The sequence below is a fragment of the Pyxicephalus adspersus genome, chromosome 9 (assembly GCF_032062135.1).
Source record: "Pyxicephalus adspersus chromosome 9, UCB_Pads_2.0, whole genome shotgun sequence".
NCBI lineage: Eukaryota > Metazoa > Chordata > Amphibia > Anura > Pyxicephalidae > Pyxicephalus > Pyxicephalus adspersus.
Window position 1 is genome coordinate 4,372,779 of NC_092866.1, and position 19,634 is coordinate 4,392,412.

At 41.9% G+C, this 19,634-nt stretch overlaps 1 protein-coding gene across 3 annotated transcripts in view; it reads left to right on the forward strand.

Annotated features, from left to right (window-relative positions):
- Window positions 1–227: 227 nt before the first annotated feature.
- C9H16orf87 (chromosome 9 C16orf87 homolog) overlaps window positions 228–19,634 on the forward strand; it is a 21,429-nt gene continuing 2,022 nt past the window's right edge. Inside the window, exons 1-4 of one of the 3 annotated variants that reach the window (XM_072422397.1) lie at window positions 228–385; window positions 14,128–14,224; window positions 15,985–16,167; window positions 17,892–18,008. In XM_072422397.1, coding sequence (XP_072278498.1) covers window positions 320–385; window positions 14,128–14,224; window positions 15,985–16,167; window positions 17,892–18,008 — 463 coding nt within the window. In that variant the 5' untranslated portion in view covers window positions 228–319. The remainder of the gene's footprint in view (window positions 386–14,127; window positions 14,225–15,984; window positions 16,168–17,891; window positions 18,009–19,634) is intronic. The other 2 variants (XM_072422399.1, XM_072422400.1) reach the window with 2 other exon arrangements.

Genomic DNA, 19,634 nt, shown 5'->3' on the forward strand with positions numbered 1-19,634 from the left:
TCCAATAGAACGTTTGCCAACACTAAAGATGGCTGCCAAAGTCTCATACTCAAGCAGCCACAGATTAGCGTGACTTTTATTATTAATTTGTAATAATATCACTGCGTCGCGCTAAACATTTCTAAATCTGGATTGTATTAATATGATATTTGCTTTTCAAGCATTATAATCTCGATGAGTGACGCCCACAAACTCAGGCTCGGACAAGTCAGCGGTGGGCGTTTCCTTTCACACGTCACGTTCCGACAGCGCGCTCCCGCGGCGAGGCTCTGCTGGCGCCGGGAACGCGCTATAGGGTGCGCGCACGGCGGGAGGGAGCATGTCTGTGGCCAGAGCCAAGAAAGTGAAGATGGCCACCAAGTCCTGTCCGCAGTGCGACCAACAGGTGAGGGGTAATGGCAGCCCCAGGGGGGTACAAAGCCTTCTCAGCATGCTGATAATACCCGGCATTGGGTGCAGAGTGCTGCTGGAGAACAACAAGGCTCAGCATGAGGGGGGCATGCTGGGATATGTAGTCAGCCTGCATCTGGAGGGGCCCAGGTGGCCCCATACTGTTACATTGTGTCTTGTATATTGCACCATTAATATATATTTCATTTTTATTTATATATTAATTAAATGCAATGCATGTGTGTAATCTCTCAGTATATGGGTAGCATTCCCTCCAATTATATTTTATGTGTTTACCTAGATAATAAATATATAATTATAACATGGGGGATCTATAATATATATAATTAATTATTATTATATAGGATATACATATTGAATACTCATGATCATCAGAAGTAACATTTCTATTATTTGTTTCTCTTCTGCTTTGTGTTTTCTTTTTAATATTTCATCATGTAGCCATTGTTGGATTAATCTTTCACTGATCGCAGACTTAATATTCACCTAAAATATTCACATTCTGGGTGTTGTGTCTGATTTTTTTTTATCTCTGGGATTTATTTATTGGATTGAAGTGAAAGTGTTATAGAGATGATTGTAGGTGAAAGGCGCGATCACTGCGGGGAAACCATAAAGAAAGAGATATTGGAGAAGAATTATTAAACAGGATTTATATAGCGCCAACATATTACGCAGCGCTGTACAATAAATAGGGGATGCAAATGACAAAGGAATACAGACAGTGACACAGGAGGGAAGGACCCTGCCCCGAAGAGCTTGCAATCTAAGTTGTGGGATAATTGTCCTAAAGTGGACCTGTCAGGTCTCTATTATTATTATTATTACACAGTATTTATATAGCGCCATCATATTATGCAGCGCTGTACAAAGTCCATAGTCATGTCACTAGCTGTCCCTCAATGGAGCTTACAATCTAATGTCCCTATTATAGTCATATGTCATTAATGTAGTCTAAGGCCAATTTTGGGGGGAAGCCAATTAACCTAACTACATGTTTTTAGAATGTGGGAGGAAACCGGAATACCCAGAGGAAACCCACACAGACAGGGGGAACCTGCAAACTCCATGCAGATATTGTCCTGGGTGAGATTCATACCTGGGACCCAGCACTGCAAAGGCTCAGAGTGCTAACTACTGAGCCACCATGCTGCCTCGTCCCTAAGGAAATAGAATAGATGGCCTGGGTTCTACCAGCATGGTGCTGGTAATCTGTAGGCACCGCATATAATCACCCCAGCCATTCTCAATGGAGCCCCCAGAAATTGCCAGGGGGACTTAAGCTGTGGCTGATTGCCCTTCCATAAGATGCCTGTGTAGTTCTGGTGCCGACACCACATGCTAAATCCAGCTGCATGCCCAAGGACCGTTTTGGTTGTCTGTAAGGAAGGGAGGGGGTATTCTTTTACCCACTTACATCAGGGGTTCCCAATAAATGATTTATAAGGGTTCTATAAGGGTAAAAAAAATAAAGTTGCAAAAGTCTCCTGTACAGTGTGCTGTACTTCTGTACAATTGCCCCGGACCCCCATTGTCAGAATGGTAAGAATGCTTTGCAATTAGGGCACCCGCCTAGTATTTGCTCAGGATCCCATTTTGCCCAAAACTGCCCCTGATTTACGTCCTATCCCCCAACTCTCTTTATCTATACAGCAACAGAGGCATTGGGGTCACAGACAAAACTTTACCTCTGAATGAAATGTGAGCTCAGTCCCTCTCATTCCGAAAGTGAAAAATAAAAATAAGTTCTGACTTTAGGGGGGAAATTAGTTTTGTGAACAGCTGCAAAAGAAAATGGAATGCAGAACCGTGGAGCAAAATTCTTCTTATTTTATTATTAATTTAATTTATTATTAATTATAATTTTCCTTTCTGATATATGGGAATCCTCAATATTTTTCTTCATTTCCTTTCTATTGTCATATAAATTCATATAAACATAAAATATTGATATCTGTACATTTTGGATTGTTATTCATTGAGTTGTAAACGCTTTGTGGGTTTTTTTTTTTTGTATCTGGCCATAGTTGTATGGCCACAGACCTGTTCGCTGGTACTTCCCCCACCTCCTAGATTGTAAGCTTTTCGGGACAGGGTCCTCTCCCCCTATTTAATGCACAGCGCTGTGTAATATGTTGGCGCTATATAAATCTTGTTTATTATTAATAATTGCATTTCATTGGAGTTGTGTGTGTGTGTGTAATAAAGTTCAGATGTGAGTTAACTGAATTCCCATGGGTTGCATTTGGTTCACATTGATGTATTTTGACTTCCATTTTTTTTTTTTAATGCGTTGATTTGATCTGCAGGTTTAATTGCAGTGAGAGATAAAATACTTTACACTTTTATCTCATCATTAAAAAGCTGCATTTAAATGCCCCATGAGTAAAACTTCCATTCATCCAATGCAGCCGTACGCCCAGATTTGTTTTTGGGTGTTGCATTTTGTGCTGCAGTCAATGCAACGTTTGCTCATTCACATGAAACCACTCCTCCCCCAATAAATGGGGTATTCATTGGCACTGTGAGCATTCTTATTTTTAAACAGTATTTATATAGCGCCAACATATTACGCAGCGCTGTACATTAAATAGGGTTTTCAGATGACATACACAGGATTTGTAGAGCTTTTACCCCTCTTCTTCTCTTTTCTGGTTTTAAACGCAACACAAATGTGGTCATTTTTATGTGTTTTCATATATCCCCCTGTAAATGAGGCCTCATGTTCTTTCCATTGCATGGCTCGCTATGCTGCATTGTAATGCGTTGCATCACATAAGCCTGTGTTTAAATGCAGCACATTCCACTTCTACAAAGCGCACACCTACGCGTTGTGCTAGCTATAATGTATTTCAGCTTGTTATTGCATTAAGCTTTTATTGAACATCACAGCCCAATGCACATTTATATAGCATGGTTGTGAAGGGGTTAATTAAGACATAAAGGGCTATTAATGTTCTACAGGCTGCAGCATGGAGGAGGTTAAAGGCAGGAAGGGGTGCAACTTGTAATAACAGTATAAAGGGTCTTGTTTTATATATGGAATGAAGAGTCTATTGTTTGCTGGGCTTATATAAGGAGGAAACGGTTGGATAAAATCTGAATTTGTATGTTTGTTCCCTTTTCTAGCCCCGGGGGGGGTTATTTTTAAGTATGGGGTCTTGTTGCTTTTTAAATAGTTAATTGAAATATATTGGGAATGCTTGCAATGTATCTAAAGTGGAAATATTTCCTTTTCTTTTTGGATCAAATAGGGAAGGCTTGGGGTGCCATGCCACACCCTGGTGATTCTATCAATATTTGGAAGGTGCCCCCTCGCATTGTCATGTGATCATGGTGCTGGTCATGTGATAAATCCCTGGTCCTGTTGGAAAACATTTATCATATTTTCCCTCCAAATTAGGATATGATAAGATTGATTCCTTCAATCTGTGACAAATATGAAGTTTCTGTTTTCAATAATTCTTAAATATAGAAAGTTACAAATCTGTGATAAACTAGTACAGAACAAAGATCATTGACTTTCAGTACAGCTTTTGCATAACAAAAAAACCTTATAAATAGCATTGGCATTACAGGCACCTAAACAAAATATAACAAAATTTGGCCTTTGAACAACAGCAAATATACAATTAACAATATAACAGTGGTACATCTCAGACAAGATAATGAAGTTCCAAGAATTCGGATAACACTATCACTTTCACCCAGTGTTTCACATTATCAGCTACTCAAAGACAACTGCGGTATAGAAGATACAGAATATTGTATCCAGGGTTCCCACACAGACATGAATTTCTGGTGTGAATCCGGGAGGGAGCTCATTATTTTCTCGTTAACTAACATATTATCCATTCTAAGTTTCACCTCATGAAATGGCAATAGTTGTGTCTTCCAATTACTTGCTATTACTTGCTTAGCAGCCAAAAATATATTCATATATAGCTGGAATTGCTTATTGGTAACAATTATGAAGTTTCCACCACTTTCTGCTTTGCTGATCATGGTCAATACCAGCGGTGACCAGCAGGGGTACAGAACACAAATATACATTAACCCCCCCTAGTGGTACTCCTCCGATCTTCAGCCGCGAAATGCAGAGACGTTCTCCGACATCGGTGCGGGTGGGAGGATCGGCGGGAAATTCAAAATATTTTCTATTGGATTCAATACAAAATAGCTGCATTGAGTCCAATACAAAGAAACCTTCATATATTATATATATATATGTTATACATATTACATGTGTAACTATTTTTATTTTTTTTTGTAACAGATTTGTGTTTTTTTAGGGTTTATTAATAAATTTATTACATTTATTAAATATTGGACAAATTTCTGTGAATTATGCTTAAGAATTATAACCTACAAAATTAAATGAATTTCCATGCAAACAAATGTAACACTTTTGCATGGAAATACAGAAAGAATTAGAATGCTAGGGGGTTAAAGCAGCGGTCGGCAACATTTTCGGTCCCGGAGACCACTAAAATCACCGGCTCTTACCTGCGCATGCGCGGGGAGCCGGATGTCACTCAAAGGGGTAGTGACGGGAAACCTCCCCTAGAGTGACATCATTATGGCATAACTCCGCCCACTCTCAATTCGCAGATCTAAGCCTGGGATGGGATAATGGGCGGGTCACAGACCGCCAACCTCCCTGAGCCTAGGAACTGCACGGGGGACGTAGTCCGGGGCTCTGGCCGATGCTTCCCCCCCAGCGGGGTTCCTCTCCTGAGCCCGCTCGGGGGTGCATTAACCAGAGCCGCGGCCCCCCAAAATTTTCTCGGTTGGCAACTGCTGCATTAAAGGAATGCCAGCCCTTCCACACCCAAAAACTTGTGTTTCAGTGCCACTGATTTTGAATAGCACCCAGTATATCTAGGTCAGTGTTTCTCGACCCTCATTAACACGAGGAACCCCTGAAATAACTTTCAGGTTTTCAGGGAACCCTGGCTTTATTTCTATATCCTCAGTACATTAGTGTGGTGGTCAGTAAGAAGAATTCCTCCTAAATTGCTGGCCATTTGGAAGAATGTCACCCTTACAGATAGCCAAAAAGATCATTGGGGTCACTTAAACTGACCTGAGAGGTGCAAATTGCTCAAAGAGCCCCGATCTAGACAGAGTCATGGTGCACAGCACACACATGTAATCTATTTTGCAATAAGATGCTTTGCATTGAGGATAAAATACAATAAAAACCTTTAATAGAGAAGTACAATGGCCATATAAATAGCTAGAATGGGCGGGATTACTGCAACGGAGCTTTCTGGTGTCAGAATGGCTGATGTAGATAAGATTTGCAGGAAGTTTCATAAGATGCAATATTATAAAATGATAAAAGTAGCCGTGAGATCCGTCTTGTGTATGATATCATGACATGCAACAATAAAACTCCAATTTATCAAATTGTAAATTTAGAATAGCCTACTAAGGGGAGAAATAGGAGGGGCTCTGCATATTGTGTGATGGGTATGAAGACATCAGGAAAAGTAATAAATATAAAAAAATGCATAAAATACATGCTGAGGACAAGAACTTTTAGTTCAGTCCAGTTATGTCTGCCTGTAGCTTTCTAGTCTGTACATGAAAAATAGGGTGTAAGTGCATGTTTTGTTTTGGTTTGGATAAATTTAGCAAGGACTAGATTGTTAGTACCCCCTTGGAGTCCATTGGGCAAAATTCTTTTGTTCATGGACTGCACTCACTTGTTGTCCTCATTCCTCAATAAAGCCTGAAGACTGAGGACATCTAGTGGTAAGTGACTGTTACTGCAATGCACAGTACCAAGTAGGATGCTCTAATTGCAGCCAAAACTGCCTTTTTTTTTTTTTGCTTGGGTTTGATAAGAATCCAAAAGTTTTCAGTGAAGGTGTCCGATTACTCAAGAAAGGAGTTTTGTTCCTTTTAAAGGTTTCACCAATTGCTACAGGGATTTGATGAATGCAATTGTCTAATAATGGAAAGAAATGACATTTTGTGTTGCTGTAAATATTGCATGAAAATTGAGCATATCATTGTCTGACGTCTATCACTGCCAAATGCACAGCAATCACGGCACTGCCTAGCACAGAACCTGCCGTTCTCAGAATTTTCTTTTCATAATATAATGGCGTCTATTTGTTCTCCTGTTGTGATCATCTGCATATCTTTGTTTCTGTGATGTCCCTGTAGACTGGCACCAATTCTACGGGCAGGAATTAGGACAATGTGTGGAATGGAACATAGCAGAAGTATGAAGGTGATCACGTGTGAGAGGTGAAAAGATAAATATCTTAGAAAGATATTTCTGAAAACTTCAACCATGCAGGTGGTGCAGGTGACTACTAAGGTGCAGGGTCTGCTTGTATCACTAGAGTGTTAAAATAATAACCCCAGGATTCTTTTTAGGTGCAGGTTGGGTGCAGTTAATTGGCTGCTCACATGTGTGAGCTTAGAAGATGTCTCGCCTTAAGCTGCGTACAAACGTGCAATTTTTGTCGTTGGAAAGGATCTTTCACGATCCTTTCCAACGACAAAGGACTACACGATGCATGAACGGTGCTGCTCTATGGAGAGGGGAGGGGGAGAACGACGGAGCGGCACCCTGCTGCGCGCTCTCCCCCTTCCCTTGCATTAGGATCGCTTATCGTTCATCGTCCGTGGATCCGCCAGGACGGTCGTTTGGACGATGGACGCCGCCGACTGTAAACACGCCAGATTTTCGCCCGTTATCTGGCCGATGCCGATTATCGGGCGAGAAAAATCTGACGTGTGTACGCAGCTTTGGAAAACCACCATCCCCTGACGTCTCACTGGTGACTGCAACTTGATTTTAGGAGCTGAGCAGACTTATAAGGTCTACAAGAGGGCTATTGATTCTCAAATTGTGCCAAAATTTTGAGTTTGCCACTTAGCATGGAAGAGCAAAGTTTTCAGTTTTGGTTTCAATCATTTTTATTGTTTTAAATATGAAAAGGAAACAAGATACCTATGGTATGCATAGAATTAGTGACAATACATATGCATTGAATTTTTCCAATACAATTATATTGGGGGGAGAAAAGAGGGGTAACAACTGATACCTGAAACAATGGTATTTGAACCAGGGGTAATTAAAAAAACAAAACAAAGGTAAATACAACAAAGGGGCGACGGTAGGTTACCACTAGATAAGCCTAACACAGTAAAAAACATCAGTAACACATTTACCAGGTTGCAAATACAGACATATTTATCATAGGCATGGAATATTGGATCTACGGCTCCCATTTGGACATAAATACTTCCCTAGCTGCTCTCTTCTCTCCTACAATAACCTACTAATGACTTCCTCACTCATAACCTCATCACACACACGACTTTTCTAGAGCTGCCCCGACTCTCTGGAATGGTCTTCCTCGTCCTATTCAGCTTGCTCCTACTTTCTGCTCATTAAAAAGAGCCCTGGGAACCCAACGCTTCAACCTCACCTACCCGTCTTCTTCTGTCTCCTAAACTCTCACTACTTCCCCACCATTCCATATCCCCCTCCTATTGTGTGATACTTCCCCCACCTCCTAGATTGTAAGCTCTTCAGGGCAGGGTCCTCTCCTCCTCCTGTCTGTATCTGTTTGTCATATTAGCGCTGCGTAATATGTTGGTGCTATATAAATCCTGTTTATTAATCATAGCAATTTTTTGTAAGTGTCATTCAAGATGTTTGATAATTTTCCATTAATACAAATATTATTTACCCCGAGTTTTGACCTTGAAATGGGAGAGACTGTTTCTGCCAGCTACCCGCTATGGTCTGGTTGGCTGCGATCAGTAAATAAGTGCACAATTTGAATTGGGCATTAGATAGGCTTGATGGTTTAAAATGCAGTAATGCCAAGCAGGGATCTCTGGACAAATGAGTTTGGAAAAGACTTTTTAAAAATCTGAAATCTCTGCCTCAGAATCGGATGGTGAATGAATAGTTGCACCATCGGTGCATGACCGAGCCCGAATCTTTGTACCCTCTGTAGCAATTGCTCGATCCTTGCGATGTTCAGCAATTTCATGTGGGCTGGAACCATGTACCAGCGTGTCATTACCTTATATGCCGATTCTATTGTTACAAACCTTTCAGTTTTCTAGCTGCAGATCAAAACAGAAAACAAAATAAGTAAATATAATATCCTTCATATATTCTTCTCACAATTGTTCCTCAGTGTAAAAAGTTTCTTTTTTTTTTCCCGTTCGTGCTTCTCCTTTTACTTTTGGCTCCTGTCTGAGCCTCTCTGCCAGTTCTTGGCCCCGTTGCAATAAGTTGCTCTGTATTTTCCAGTTCTCCTGACTTTTTTTTTCCATCGTCTGGATTTATTTTTCCTAGATCGTTCAGCGCTTTAATTCTTCTTTTGCATTCCAAGAACGGCTGTTTGCTGAACTGGCTGTAATGCGGGTTAATGCAGACGTGTTGTTTTTATTAAATTATGATTCTTATGTTTAGGCCGTGGTGCTGCGTCAGTGCCTCCTGATTAAATTAAGGATGCTCCATCCATTTATTAAAGGACCGAGGCATCCGTAGAGGGTTTCCGAGCATCGGCGAGCTTTAGGTGATAAATATTAGATGGTGTTTGCAGAATACATTATCTTCTTATGTGCGAAAATTGCCGGAAACGGTTCACAGCACTGTTAGCACCTTCATGGCAGCCCGGGGCCAAAAGGGCTAACAAATGTCAGGACTGAAGGTATTTGTCTTGGCCTAGGCCAGGGGTCAGCAACCTTTACTATCAAAAGAGCCATTTTGCCTCCTCTTCCACTAAAGAAAAATAGTCTGGAGCCGCAAAACATAACACAGTTTATAAACTTTTAAAAGTTTTAATATTTTTTTAATTTTACCTGTTACAACAAGTGTGCATGTGTAGGCCTACTTTGAAATAAATTAAACACTGAACTATGCCCCTAGACGCCTCCCGCTTCTAACGTATCATCCTGTTACATTAGCTGGAGGCTTCTAACGTAACAGGGTAGATTTTTTCGATAGGCAAAGGTTTTATGAATTTTTAGGAGGTGTTAGCCACAGGTGTCCCGTACTTGCACCTCAAATTATTTTCACCTGTACCCCCGTTTCCAGATAAATTGGGGTTTAGGTGCTAGAAGCCTCCAACAATGTGTAACAGGGTAGGGGTTTTTTGATGGGTGGAGTTTTTAGGAGGTGTTAGCCAAAGGTGTCCCCCACTTGCACCTCTAATTTTGTTCACCTGTACCCCCTTCCTGTTCCAGAGAAATTGGGGTTCAGGTGCCTCCAGCAATGTGTAACGGTAGATTTATTTGATGGGCAGAGTTCTTTATGTTCTGATGATAGCCTAACAATTACATTTTAGGGGGTGTTAGTCACAGGTGTCCCCCACTTGCACCTACATTTTTGGTTTTGTACATCTCCCCATTCCAGAGGAATTGGGGTTCAAAGGAGGGGGATGTCATTGTACACACCCATTTGTACACGCCCCGTGGTAGATTTATTTCACTGGTAGATTTTTTTCATTAGAACGCCGGATAGGGAATCCCCCTCCTCCGCAGTGTCTTGGGAGGAAGGGGATCCCCCATCAGAGATCTCCCCGCGGCAGCCACAACAAGGAGGCTGAAGAGCCGCAGGTTGCAGACCCCTGGCCTAGGCTATGGTGACAGATAGAAAACGGTCAAGAAATGGGCCCGTGTTGGATGCAGGGCCCCTATTAGAATTTCAGGGTCCCTGCTTACAGATACATTATCTTGATTTGCATTCCTGTTTTAATTTCTGCAATTTTTTAGAGTCCTGACTAGGTGTTGGTGACTAAGTGGGAACCAATCACCCCATAGAAAAGGGAAATATTTAGCACTTCCTGTTATAGGGTTACAGTGCTTTATCAATTGTGTTCCTGTGTTGTCACCTTTTACTGACCCTACAAATGGTCACTTTCATGCACATTACACTGGCATGATCCACTGTTGTCAACACAATAAATATTAACTTACTCATAATAAATAATAACTTACTCATGCAGGACAGAGAGAACATACAGGACTAAACCTGTTGTAGGAGAACCAAAGATCTAAATACAAAAGTTGACTTTCTGTGTCTGTCTTCAATGTCTTTGAGTGACAGATTTAAAAAATGAACAGCGAATTAAATCAATCAGTTTATTCTTTATCATAGTGACAACACAGGAGCCCAGCTGGGAGGCGTTGTCACCCTATAACAAGTGACTGAACAAAGCCATCCATAGCAGGATCTCTGTGTTATATTTTAATATTAGCTGCAGATTCGGCGCTCTGAGGAAGATTAAATCTCAAATTCAGTTTTGTGTTCACATTCAATATATTTAGACTGGAGGCTCTGCTGATCACAGGAAGAACAAGCAGGTGTTGGGTCTTTGGAGCATGTGTACAGTAATTGGTTCATGCTGAAATATGAAACGTATTCATGGGGTTTCTCACCATAAAACCTTTACAAGTTCCTCATTGCTGGTAACTCATAAAATGTTTTGTGAAAGTTTACAGAAGCTATATATGCAAAGTCTGTGTTGTAACATGGGGACACTCATAATGATACATCTGTATATATCTGTTATATATATACATAAAATGATATGAGGTGCCTGTGGGGAACAGTGTTGTTATTTGGAGTGCCCGTGTGGGCCATGCTATGATCTAGTGAGCCTGTTGGAGAAGTGTAATGCCCTGGGGTGGCTGTGGGGGCAGTGTTATGATCTGGGGTACCTATAGGGGCAGTGTTATGATCTGGGGTGCCTGTGGGGGCATTGTTATGATCTGGGGTGCCTGTGGGGGCATTGTTATGATCTGGGGTGCCTGTGGGGGCATTGGTATGATCTGGGGTGCCTGTGGGGGCAGTGTTATGATCTTGGGTGTCTGTAGAGGGCAGTATTCAAATCTGGGGTGCCTGTGGGGGCAGTGTTATGATCTTGGGTGTCTGTAGAGGGCAGTGTTTTGATCTGGGGTGCCTGTAGGGGGGAGTGTAATGATCTGGGGTGCCCAGGGGGCAGTGTTATGATCTAGAGCACCTGTGGGGGCAGTGTTATGATCTGGGGTGTGTGTACGAGGCAGTGTAATGATCTGGGGTACGTGGGGATCGGTGTTGTGATCTAGGGCACCTGTGTGGGCAGTCTTATGATCTGGGGTGCCTGTAGGGGGCAGTGTAATGACCTTGGGTGCCTGGGGGCAGTGTAATGATCTTGGGTGCCTGGGGGCAGTGTTGTGATCTAGGGCACCTGTGGGGGGCAGTGTTATGATCTGGGGTGCCTGTAGGAGGCAGTGTAATGATCTGGGGTGCGTGGGGATCAGTGTTATGATCTAGAGCACCTGTGGGGGCAGTGTTATGATCTGGGGTGCCTGTAGGAGGCAGTGTAATGATCTTGGGTGCCTGGGGGCAGTGTTGTGATCTAGGGCACCTGTGGGGGGCAGTGTTTGTATCTGGGTTGCCTCAGTTGTTCAGGTCTAGGCTCAGCAATCTTATGTGACCTAAAAAATAAGGTCAGCTGACCCCCTGATTATACTGAATGACCGGGTTTTTCCATCAATGTATATTTTCCTCCCTGATGGCACCGACATATTGCCAGATGACAATGCCAGGGTTCAGCGGTCCCATGGGTTCAGGGAACACGAGCCATCATTGTCACCCATGGATTGGCCACCATAGAGCCCAGACCTGAACCCCATTAAGAATCTTTGGCTGGAGAAGACTTTACACAGCTCCGACTCTCCCATAATTCAAGATCTGAAAAAAGAATGCAACTCAGAACAGAAATAAATGTTATGACATTGTATATTATATATGATTATTGTATCCTTTATTATTATTGTTATTTGTACTGTAATCAAAGCAAAATATTAGGATGTGATCAATTTATTTAATGTACAGCTCTGCGTAATATGTTGGCGCTATATAAATCCTGTTTAACAATAATAATAATAATAATATATTGGAAGGCACTCCAGCGTCCATCCTTCCCTAATACTTGGCGGCCATGATGGGCGTTATGGAGCTCCGGAGTGCTGGGAGCAAATCCTAAACTTATTAGCTGGGCCTTTTTCCTGGCTTCCTCCAAATTATTTCTAAAGGTACATACATAGAGAACACAGCACATCTGGGACTCCGCAGCCTGCACCACAGGAGAGGAGCCAAGATGACTACAGAAAATGCAAGAGTTAGCAAAACTTTTCCCAGAGGCGACGCCTGGCCCTGCAGGGATTTGATTTTGCTTAAGTAACTTAAACTTCTCCAGTTTCATTTCTTTCAGCTGCATGCTTTTCGTTTTATTATTCACACTTCTCCATTCCTGCACGTTCTTTGTGTCGCACATTAAGGTGCAGTGCGTTATGTCAACCCAATAAAGCAAAAATGTTTTTTGATGGTTGGGTTGTTTAATACAAATGGCATTTTGTGCTTTTTATTGCCTCTCTTGGCCTGTGAATTCATGAGTATTTAGCTGTGAGAACTTCTGGATCAGGGGCTGTGAAATCCCTGCTGCAAAAACAGGGTAGAAGGTGATCAAGCATCAATAGAATGCAGGGGAGCATTGGGGGTCTGCCACTGATACCTAATATTCTCCATAAAGAGAACCTGTCACAAGCACTGTGATATTACATAGGAGGCTTGTCAGTCTTTCTTCTCATAGCAATCAAGTTAGGATAAAAAAAATGTACAGCACTGCGTAATATGTTGACGCTATATAAATCCTGTTTAATAATAATAATAATAATAATAATAATAATAATAATAACTTGCAAAGAAATAAGTTTAACAGAATACAAAATACATTTCTGAAAGCCCCTGCACCCATATATGATCACAAACATATGCAAATAAAGGTACAAATGTACAAAAACGTTTGTTATAGCCACACCCATGCAAAGTTCTAGAATGGGTGAAAAAAGGGGCAGTGAAAGGGTTAAAGTGTAACATCCTCTTCATTGAAACATTGTTGCAAAATTATTCTTGCAGTTTTTTTTTCCTCCTATTTATCTCTGCTTTGCCAAGTGCTCCATCTAGTGTCTGAATGATAGTATTGCAGTTTTTTTTTTTTCCAACATTTTAAAAAATGATTTATATAGCACCAACATATTATGCAGCGCTGTACAATAAATAGGGGTTGCAAATGACAGTCAGATACAGACAGTGACACAGGAGGAGGAGAGGACCCTGACCTGAAGAGCTTACAGTCTAGGAGATGGGGGAAGTATCACATAATAGGAAGGGGGATATGGAATGGTGGGAACCAGTGAGGGTTTAGGAGACAGAAGAAGACGGGTAGGTGAGGGCTATGGCTATGGAAGACATGAATGCAGCTCTGTAATCGATAATATATCAATAAATATATTTGGTTTTATTGCAGGTAGTGTAAGTACCTGAATTTGACCTGGTATCATCCTAATTCACACAGTCGGTGCAGGTAGCATAAGCTTTACTGCAGAATTATAGGACCACGGCTCCCACACAGAGAGGAAGGATCTTTCTCTGCAGTATGTTAGCAGGGGAAAGGCTTTTCTACTACATTTGTGGCTACTTTCCAAACCAACTGTAATAGTTTGCACATCTTTTATTTCCATGCACCTGAAATGTATTTTGCTTTAAACTGAAAGTTCACTCGGGCTTTAAAAAAGAATTATGCTGCTACAAATTTAGATTCTTTTGAGCTATTCCTGCAAGAACAGAAATAGTCATTTTTTAGATTGTTGGGATCTGTCTTATGATGGGTGTTTGTGTTCCAGGTTCCGGTGGCCTGCAAGTCCTGCCCCTGCGGATACATATTTATTAGCAGAAAACTTCTACACGCCAGACAGACAGAGCGGGTGCACCCCACGTCAGGTATCTACCTTCTATTGGGTGTATATAGTTACTTTATCTACCTGCTGAGCAACACATTCATGTTTTTCTCTGGCTCCGGTTCTTTAGTTTGAATGAAATGACTTTGGGTTGGAATCTTTGTATTGCTGGGTGGTTTCCTTCACTTGTAATGGCATCACAAACCTGAGGACTTTTCCCACACCATCTGAAACTAACAAAATGAAAGATTAGGTTGGAATTTGACTTCAGAATTTGGAAGTTAATTTATATAAAAATCCAACAATAAAAATAAAATCTATTGAAGATTACCAGCCATCAGATCGCCTGGTGATTCCGCCAGTTACACATTTCTGTCTATAGGGTGACAACACTCACTCATTGTCATGGCCGGATGTCTTGTTTTTTTGGGGTGGGGGGAGGCTTAATCCATTTTGCCTCTACTGCAACCCAAGCCAAATCTTCAGCAATTGACAGACAAGGATTTGTCCCAATTATATGCCTACAGCTTCATTTTATCTATAACTGCTCCTGTACTTTGTTTATGAAGAAGAAGGGTTGACACCCTGGAGTAGTACTTAAGAGTACCTGCCTCCCTTCTTTAACTCTGTAACAAGGATCCCCATTTGCAATCATTGGGGGCCACATACATTCCAGATTTTGGTATAAACAGAGTCTTTGGCCCTGATTTATTAAAGTCCTCCAAGGCTGGAGAGAATACACTTTCACCAATGAATCTAGGTGATCCAGCAAACCTGGAGTGGATCTGGTCCAGGATTGAAAACATTTGCTAACAAATAGCTAATGACGTTTAGGAAATCCATTCCAGATTTGCTGGATCACCCAGCGTCACAGATGAAAGTGTATTCTCCTCACCCTTGCTTTAATAAATCAGGGCCTTTGTTTCTGTAAAACATTTGCCTAATGTATTTATTGCTCCTATAGAAATACTGAAATGTGTGCAGATCCTGATCCCCAAGGAATTAAGTTATTATTATTAATAAATTCTATTTATATAGTGCCAACATATTATGTAGCGCTGTACATTGCATAGGGGTTGCAAATGACAGACAGATACAGACAGTGACACAGGAGAAGGAGAGGACCCTGCCCTGAAGAGCTTACAATCTAGAAGGTGGGGGAAGTACACACAATAGGAGGGGGGATATGGAATGCTGGGAAGTAGTGAGGGGTTTAGGAGACAGAAGAAGACAGATAAAGACAATGACACTGTGACTGCTATCAGCACAGAAACCTGAGCTCACTGGATGTTATCAGATATTTTTTTAAATAAGTTTGCTCTGGGGCCACAATAACTTTTGATATTTGACAGATGTCCCCAGCCAGTATCAGATGGAGATTGTTTGTATGCGCTGATATAAATTATAATATAAATTACCTATTATATAAAATGAAAAAAACCTATATTCAGTATCAGTAGGAACAGTGTTGTTGGTCAGCCTTTTTTTGGCTTTGGCTTTGTACCAAAATTTGACAGGCCGGAGCTGAAAGCCCAACAGGTCTGCAAGCCCGTAGTTTGCCCATTCTTGAGATAGAACGCAATGATGTATTTAGAGCAAATATTAGAAAAATTTTGTGCCAGTTTACATTTTTTTAATTGAAGCAAGGAGATTGTCTCACCTATGTTGGAACAGTGTAGCTGTAATGGTTTTGGTGTTATATGCAGTAGAATGGGTTCATCATGCCTATAACCTCTTATCTGGCTATTTATATTCATTATATTTGGAATACTTTAATAAATGACCTGTTATGGTTCTATGTAGAAAACAGATCTGATCCTAAAAGAAGGCGGACAGAAAGAATAAAACGAGAGCGGATAAATTCGACGGTCAGCAGAGACCTGGAGAACAGGAGGCGGTCCCGATCCAATAGCCAGTCGGAAGCTGTACGCCGTGGCAGGGGCCGACCGAAGACGGCTACATCTAAGAAACAGGAAGAGGAAAAAGGTATTTGAGCCACACACCCTCCAAAGGTTCTCTACCCAAGATTGGGCATTTTAGTACGGCCGTAAGGTCAGGGGCCACCATGACCCCTAAGAGATTCCTGCTTGTTACACCTAACTCTTGTTATCTACTAAAGAAAATGGAGCGGCCTGGAGTCATTTGGATCATATCTGAGCAACATTTCCAGAGGCCTTAGTAAACCCAGATATTACTATGTAAAGCTATGACGACATCATCACTGTACAGCACACTGACGTCCTTTTCATCCATCCTGAATTCAGAACCATCCATTCCCTATAGGAGGCAGAGTAACATCGGGTACAGAGAGAAGGGGCGTCGCCTTACTAAAATGATGTTGAATTTGGGTGGAGAACCAAATCCATGATTTCTTTATGTACCGTCTATACATAAACATTGTTAATCCTAATTTCTTCATATATGATTGCATCCTCCTGTTTTATTTTTTCATGATTTTTTTTTGTATTGGGCAAAATTGGGTTTAGATTTCCTACTAAACGAAAGGAAGAAAAACTAAATATCTAGGGACAGTTTGGCTGGGGAGGGAAGGGCTAGCTGATTCCAAACATCCTCTAGCCAGGAAAGGGGTTGGGCTTTACTGACTTGCTGCAGCTTCTAATTCACATTGTGGGAAGCTCACAGTGTGCAGTGAAATCAGAACCGGCACAGCTGTGCAAGGCTGAAGGGCAGATTTAAGATTAGATATATTTTTTGGATTGTCTTAGATCTCAATTCTTTGCACTGAGAATTGCTGCAGTCTATATACATAAAAGGGTGCTGAGGCTAAAGGGTTTCTTCAGTTTAGCATAGACCAATGTTGATGCCACTCACCATCTATGTAGCTGTTATTATAAAATGAATTTTTTGCAGTCTAGATGATATCTGTAGGGTAGTTAGTCTCCTCTTAAAAGGCAAAGGGCAGTGTGCCACGTGTGATACCCCCCCAGGATCCAGCAATCATCTTTCACTGACTAATCACATTACTATGGGTTACTGAATGTTTGACATTCTAATTGCTCGCAGCATTGCCTAATTAAAGTCCCTACTGCGATGTTATTAATTATGTCTCATGCTAGGCTCTGGCGGGGTCAGGTTTTTTTTCTGTGGCGGGTAAAGCGCAGGGCATCTGCCATTCTAATTGCGCCTGCATTGTAGCTGCACTCTTGCAGAAGGAGATTTGCTGCCAAGTCAAAACTTGCAAATGATCAGAAGTCCTGAATGTCTATCAAGCAGCTGAGCTAAGGAGAAGGAGATCTAATGAGTGAAAGGAAAGCTAGGCCATACCTACCCCCTCCAATCTGCTCCCCGTCCCGCCATGCACTTCCATAACCTTGCTTACTCCTTTAACTTGCTTGGGACGCCCCCGCCTGACAACACTTCTGCAGCCTTATCCTGCCTGACCTTCCTTGGCTTCCTAACTCATTCATAACTTTCCCTTTTCTTTCCTAACCCAGAGCTGGTTTTCGAGCAACAAAGGCATTTGCCATACTGCATAATGAAATACTTTTTTTTCAATGAAATTGTAATATTTTTCTGCATTATTTGGGGTTTTAACCATTTCAAGGGGAATGTTATTGGCATTTAGATTTTACTACCACCTTTCCTAAAGCTAACCCACCCCCCATCACCCCGTCCACCATTGCTGACATCACGCTTCACCCCTCCCACCTGCCGCAGCTTAACCCTAACCCATTAGTCTTACCTGGCAGCAGCGTCGGGAGGCTTCAAGGAGACCGGAATTGACAGACCGTCGGCAGGGAGCAGCGACGAATCCAGATCATTGAGAGCAGACCGCGGGAGTAGGAGGCAGCAGGGGATGGGAGAAGGTAAGGTGATTGCTTGAGAGCAATTGCATTGTGGGAGAGATTGCTCTGGTGAGCAATGGGATGGTTTGATTATTATTATTATTTATTTTTTGATAAAACTACTTTTTTGCTGTTTCTTTGAATAGTCTTCTTGCTTTTCTTTTACCAAAGTCTGGTATCTAATATTTTATTGATGTTTCAAATGCTAAATTATTTAAATTTATCAGCAAATTAATTTGTTTGTTAAAAATGGTCAAGGGTCAAGTGCATTTTTGATGATTTTATAATGTATTTTTGTGATGTTTCTCTGTACCTCAATCTCTGGTTGTGCCATGCACTGCAGCATGTCCTAGAATTATTCTGCAACATTTATTGCACTAAAAAGTGTCCATCTGTAAAAGTGATAGGTTAAAGTAGGAAAGAAGATCAGATTGTTATAATTCCCCCTCCCAGCTGTCTCATAGACTTGTAGAGGGTCATCTGTCTAGGTCAGGGTTCCAAGGGACCTGATGGTTCCTCCAGGGGTTGCTAGGGGTTCCTTGAGCAATTTGTACCTCTCAGATCACTTGGCACTAATACCAATTATCTTTTTAGCTGTCCTACATTCTTCCTACTGACCACCATACTAATGTACTCTGAGCTGTGGATATAGAAATTATTGCTGGAATTCCCAGGGATCTGATAATGATTTCAAGGGTTCCCTTAATACGATCGAGAAAGGCTGCTCTAAGGAGACAATCAAATGAAGCCATGAGCAAGATTTCAACCACGGGATGTAAAAATTGAGCCGTTCTCACCCTTTACCCCACTGCTTAGATCCCTAAAAGCATTTTATTCTCTAGGTGTATTGTCTGCTGTAATTATAAGAGAACCTATTGAGCTTTTATTAAACCATTACAATCATTGTTGTGATTCTGATAGTAAGAACCAATATTGTTAGCATTTCAAGAATGTTTCAAGAAGAAGAATAGAATAGAGCCAGATGAGGTCAGGTCTAATGTGTGATGGAATGCTTAACCTTGGTGGTACAAAGACGCTCAATATTACATGTCTTGTTTTTCATTTTCTCCCCACACTCTCATTCTTTCCTTTTCTATGTTCTCTTTATTTCTTTTGCTCTCTCCTCACTGTTGTGCCCTTCCTTCCTTCCTCCCACCTCACTCTTACCCTATATATCCTCTCTCCCTCCTTGTGTTCTCTCTTGTTCCTGGTTCCTTCTCTCCTCTCTCCTCTCCCTCTTACTCTTTCCCTTTCTCTATCCTGTGTATATTTTTCGATCTCTCACTCCTTCTCCTCATGCTCTCCCTCCCTCGTTGCTCCCCCTCCTTCCCCCTCTCTCTCGTTGCTCCCTCTTACTCTCTTCCTCGTTGCTCCCTCTCCTTCCTCCTCTCATTGCTCCCTCTCCTTCCTCCTCTCTCTCATTGCTTCTGTCTCCCCTCTCCCTCCTTGCGCCCTCTCTCTCCCCCCTCTCCCTCCTTGCGCCCCCTCTCTCTACTGTCTCCCGCCTTGCGCCCTCTCTCTCTCTCCCCTCTCCCGCCTTGCGCCCTCTCTCTCCCCTCTCCCTCCTTGCGCCCTCTCTCTCCCCTCTCCCTCCTTGCGCCCTCTCACTCTCCCCTCTCCCTCCTTGCGCCCTCTCTCTCTCCCCTC